This window comes from Rhagoletis pomonella, unplaced genomic scaffold (assembly GCF_013731165.1).
Source record: "Rhagoletis pomonella isolate Grant_MI unplaced genomic scaffold, Rhpom_1.0 Rhpom_scaffold_00004, whole genome shotgun sequence".
NCBI lineage: Eukaryota > Metazoa > Arthropoda > Insecta > Diptera > Tephritidae > Rhagoletis > Rhagoletis pomonella.
Genome location: NW_023458558.1, coordinates 78,076,846 through 78,082,421, shown reverse-complemented (window position 1 = coordinate 78,082,421; position 5,576 = coordinate 78,076,846). Strand labels below are relative to the sequence as shown.

General features: G+C 36.1%; 1 protein-coding gene across 1 annotated transcript in view; it reads left to right on the top strand.

Moving 5' to 3' along the window:
* Nucleotides 1-5,576, top strand: part of LOC118738094 (homeotic protein deformed) — a 131,199-nt gene that overhangs the window by 89,968 nt on the left and 35,655 nt on the right. The window contains exon 4 of the mRNA XM_036469015.1: nucleotides 2,463-2,845. Coding sequence (XP_036324908.1) covers nucleotides 2,463-2,845 — 383 coding nt within the window. The remainder of the gene's footprint in view (nucleotides 1-2,462; nucleotides 2,846-5,576) is intronic.

Genomic DNA, 5,576 nt, shown 5'->3' with positions numbered 1-5,576 from the left:
ATAAAACGACGGACGAGAAATGGAAAAGAAATTTTCTTCTACTAAAATTTCTTAAATCAGTTTGCAGCTCTCAAGAAAAAAATGCTCGTATATTTATTTCCTCATAGAAATTTACAGCAAAAGCAAAGCGCTTTTTCAGGCAACAAATTATAATAAATGTTTCTTATAATTTCCTTGAGCTGGATTCTTAGCTTTAAGATACAGTTTGTATTTGAGGTTATTAGTTTTAGGGGGGGTTTGAACCCCAAAACCCACCCCTTGTGTGCGCTAATGGGTATATACATACATATCGTCGTTTAAAGTACAAAACCGCGTATCGTCGCTCTACAATACCGCGTAACTGACATTTTGTGCCAAAAATTGTATTTGCTCACATAAGCTCTGGGCTCTATCCTTATCCATTAGTCCTGCAATATACTAGCCAGAAATGCGATTGCTTTTTAAAAAAGAGAACCATTTTGAAATATGAGTGTTTTTACTCTCTAGAAAATAATTCATGCAACCTCACCTACGCGGTTTTGCATTTTCTTGACACGCGGTTTTGTACTTTAAACGACGATATGTAGATTTGTTTGCAATACGGACGCTTTTTAGTTTTTTTTTGGTTTCGCTAACACTATATTTACTCTTTTTAGAAAAGATTTACTGCAAAACTGCATACGTACTCAATTTTTTTCCAAAAAGAGTAATTACACACATTTTATGAAATTTTGCAAAAAGTTTGGAGTTTTTTGGAGTTTTTGTTGTAGTATTAGCAATAATTTTATATAGCATTATTTCCAAGAGGCTTCGAGGAGCCCTTTAGTCGGAGGAGATAGAGATGCAGGTCACTTTGGTCTTTGCTTTCTCAAGTTAGAAAGGTGAGAGTGTCCCATTATTTTTTTGTACCAGCTTCCAATTCAAATTTCACGGATCGAATCGGAATTAAAATATCGACAAAAAATCTAATCGGAAGGGCTCGATTAATCGATATTCGATTTAATCGATTTAAAGACGGCATCTATGTAGTATTTATGAACCCTCAGGCGCGTACCTGTTGAGGAACTTGTGTTTTTTTAGCATTTGCCTTAAGATAAAAAACAAGATTTTAACCAAATAAGCTAAAGAGAAATAAGGTAAATTAACCAGATACTTCAACTGCTAGAGTAAACGCTTCGTAAAGATTAACCGTTTTTTTCATAGCAAAATCTGCCAAAAAAGAAATGGTTTTCTGCATTGACTTAAATTAAAAAAAAAAAAAAATTTAAGGATGGATCAGTGCACCAAAATCAGGACGTCTGGCAGCCCTAAGCTACAGCCAAAATAATTATGTAAGCGTGTTTTCAAATGTTAAGTTTGAATTACAAGGAGCAAGCAATTGTCCGACAATGCGTATGATTTAAACTACTTTAAAATGCATTGGGCTCATAGAAATTAAAAGCGGTGGCCGAAATGCTGCATTTGTTTCAAAGTAATTTATTTATAGCTCCTTTTTCAATTGGATAATTTTTGAGATTGTATGCTTTATTCCGACAGAGGATGTACATTTACATTTACATAACAAAAATAAATGTATATATAAATATAAGGAGCAATATGTGAAGTATCAGCTAAGAAAACTCTTTGTTGCATGGGCAGCAGGTGATACATTTTTTTTTAATTTACTCAATTTTCTTACTTCGCGACGTTAGGCTGATAAAAGGGTTGATTGCCGCTCCTGCATCAGTGGCCTATTGTTGGAAATTGCCCTTAAGGAAAACTCACTTTTAAGGCATGCACTTAGTTATCAGTTGCTGTCCGTTTCTTCTTCGCGTCCTTCACATTTTTGATGTTGATTAATTGTGTTGTCGCGAAACAACTCGCACTGCGCCGGCCTTTTGGTTTTTCTATGAGCGGCGGTGAGTGCGTCAGAGGCACAAATCGCCACACCTTTCTCGTAAAAATGCACAACTGTGACCCTCACTTGCAAAGTTAAATTAAAAAATTTCACTGAAGTCAAGTAGTCAACAGTATTTTATTTAAGTTTGATTGACTGCGAAAACATTTGGCACTGCTGTTTGAAATATAGATGAACAAGACAATTCAGCGTGCGGCTTAAGCCTCAAGGCACTTGCAGGAAGTTCATAGCTTTAGCTGTCACTTTGATTTTATGGTCTTAAAATGTGGTTTAGCGATAAAGAAAGTTACTTGCCACAAGTAAAATTTCTGCGAAATATCAGTATATTTATCTATTTTTCAAATGCGTTTTTTGAATATAAAATAACTTTAAAAAGTTTCATCAAATCATTTTCAATCCAAGTAACTAAAGTGTAATCTAAAGTTTGCATGGTTTTTCTATTGCTCTTAATTAGAGCCCTCAAAATATGAAATATGTATTTATGTAAATTTAAATTATTCAAAATATGTATATACATACATAAATATGTATGCACTATTTACATATGTACATATTCACAAACTTGATTTTTTCTGCATTTTTTTAGCAAATGGTTCCTACCAACCTGGCATGGAACCGAAACGGCAGCGCACCGCCTACACACGCCATCAGATACTCGAACTGGAAAAGGAATTCCATTACAATCGTTATCTCACTCGTCGCAGACGCATCGAAATCGCACATACGCTGGTGTTGTCGGAACGGCAAATAAAAATCTGGTTCCAGAATCGACGTATGAAGTGGAAAAAAGATAATAAATTGCCAAATACTAAGAATGTGAGGAAGAAAACGGTAGACGCAAATGGAAATCCAACACCAGTAGCGCCGAAGAAATCAAAAAGGGTTAGTGCTAAGAAACAGGCGCAGCAACTGCAACAGACAACCCAGCAACAGTCGCAACAGCAACAACAAAAACCAGTGATAAATGAGGTAAAAGGAAATGTATTTGTTTGCATATACATATGTCTATACATTAAGGGTGTTCTCACTTTTATCATTCAAAAAAATAGTGAAGAGCAAAGCGTACATACACGTTTGTAATTGAAGCTTTGCTCGAGGCAAGGCGAATTTATACAAGGTGGTGTTGATGGCGAATTAAATTTTCGCCGCGGTACTACTGAATGTCAAAATGATGTGTTTGTTGTAAACAACGCGAATTCATTTTACAACCAACACATAATTTTGACATTAAGACGTACCTCGGCGAAAATCTAAATTCGCCATCAACACCACCTTGTATAAATTCGCTTTGGCTCGAGGCTAGTTCTTCGCTTTGCTCGCCGCATCATTATGTTTTTACCTTAAAGGAGGATCGCGGCGAATTCAACATCGATAACAAAAATTTTTTTTCCAAAATATTCTCGAACAATATACAACGGATACATTTCATCTCTCGTTTAGATTCTGGCATAGTCAATAATCATATGTTTGTCAATGTTTATGGCGAATAACCAAAACTTAAAAAAACAAAACGGCTAAGCTTTTTACGCCAGACTTTTAAATCGGAAACCGACAAAAGAGAAAAGAACGAGTCTAGAAAATGACAAACAACCAAGCAAGCAAGAAGCATAAAAAGTATTCCACCGAGGAATGCAAGGCGAATTTATACAAGGTGGTGTTACTGGCGAATTCAAATTTTCGCCGTGGTCCTTCTGAATGTCAAAATGATGTGTTTGTTGTAATATGAATTCGCCTTGTTTACAACAAACACATCATTTTGACATTCAGAAGGACTGCGACGAAAACCTAAATTCGCCAGTAACACTACCTTGTATAAATTCGCCTTGGAGGAATGCCTGGTCTGAGCCAATTCTGGCCAAATGATCAGATGTCTCATTACCAGGTACTCCTGAGTGACCTGGCACCCAGAGTAAAGCAAACTCATTATGTTTACCACCATAATTTAGCGGAGACTTGCATTTCCGAACTAGTTTGGAAGTAGTTAGAGGGCTGGCCTATGACCCAGATCATGACCCAGTCAGTTTTGGAGCCATCAGTGAAGATTTGACAATGTGTGAGGTCAGTCTCAGTCTCAGGGAACTCAACATTATAGAATCTCTTCACCAAAGGTAATGGTGGCGTACTATCCTGTAGCATTGAAAATACACAAGTGCTTAAATCTCTGCCGCCTGCAATTTCCGCCGCGCCCACTCAGTGTTATACGAACATCCATTTCCTTTTAGTCTGCAGGTGGCAAGTCGAGTCTCCCTTGTACCCCTGGGGGTACACCTGGACCGCTTTGGGAATCACTGGTGTAGACGATAGCTCGAGCAAAAATTGAGATATCGCAACGAAATTTTGTATGTAGGTTGCTCTTTATCCAAGGTAGGTTGGTATTGAAAATACTGTATCGCACGGCCACTTCACCAATCGTTACCAAACTTGGTACGAGCCTTGCCTAGGGTATAGCTAAGAAATCTGTTGAAAATCTTTGAAATCGGACAATAACCACACCCAGTTCCCATATAACGGTAATTTACAGAAACACGAAAACTGGTAAATCAGTAACTACTGAAGCTAGCTCACTTAAAACCGATTATTGTATCAACGATTTGGCATAAAATTAGATCATTATACATTTTTGGAAAAGGGATGTGGTGCCGCCCACTTATGACCACAAAAGTGGATCTCGGTAACCGATTTATAAATTTCTACCAAACTCGCTGCACTTAATAACCTCGGTACAAGAAAGAAATTATTCAAATCGGACTAAGATTGCACCCGTTTTCCGTATAACTGTAAATTTAAGATATACGAAAACTCCGAGAAAAACACCCCTGCTTATCATGCAAATGTAGTTTAGAGAAACTTGAAACGAAGATATTTGATACCTGGACGGGTCAAGATTTATATACATACTAGAGTGCCTGTTAATGTCGAAATTCGACAGTTTTTTTAGTTTTAGAAGCCTTGGAGAGGTTTTCAAACTTAACACGTAGCAAAACTTATACGGTACAAATTAAATAATCGGAAAATCTTCTGCTAAAACGTAACTAACTTTTTTTTATCTGAGAAGGTCTTTGGAGGACTTCGGCAGGACTTGGAATTGACCCGATACATTCAAGTTTATCGATAAATTTCAATGATTTGAACACTAAAATTCGATAACTTAACAAAATTTGTTAACTCGACCAATATCGATAACTGTGAAATTCGATGGCTCGATAAATTTCGTTAACTCAAAAATGTACAAACTTTGGATACCTTTATAAACTTTTGACATCTCCACATTTTTTGAAAACTATCTAAACATTTGGATAACTCGTTACACTCTGTTAAGACGATTAAATTCGATAAGCAGTGATAAATCGATAAGCTTATATAACATTGAAATTTCGATAAATCGATATATTTTGAAAATTCCATAAACTTCGATTCGTTGAACCAACCAATTTCAGTAGATCAATAATTATCGATAACTCTGTAAGTTGAAAGAACTCCATGCATTACGACACTTCGAAAATTTCGTTAAGTCTATAAATAATGATAATTCAATAAATATCGATAACTTGATACATTTCTTTAACTTGACAAATTTCGTTAATCCCACACGTTTTTATAGCTCGATAACTATCCGTAAATTTGGACAACTAAGTTTCTGTGTTTATAAATTACCACAACTCAGTAAACATTGATCAGTTTGAATAATTCGATGCGTTGC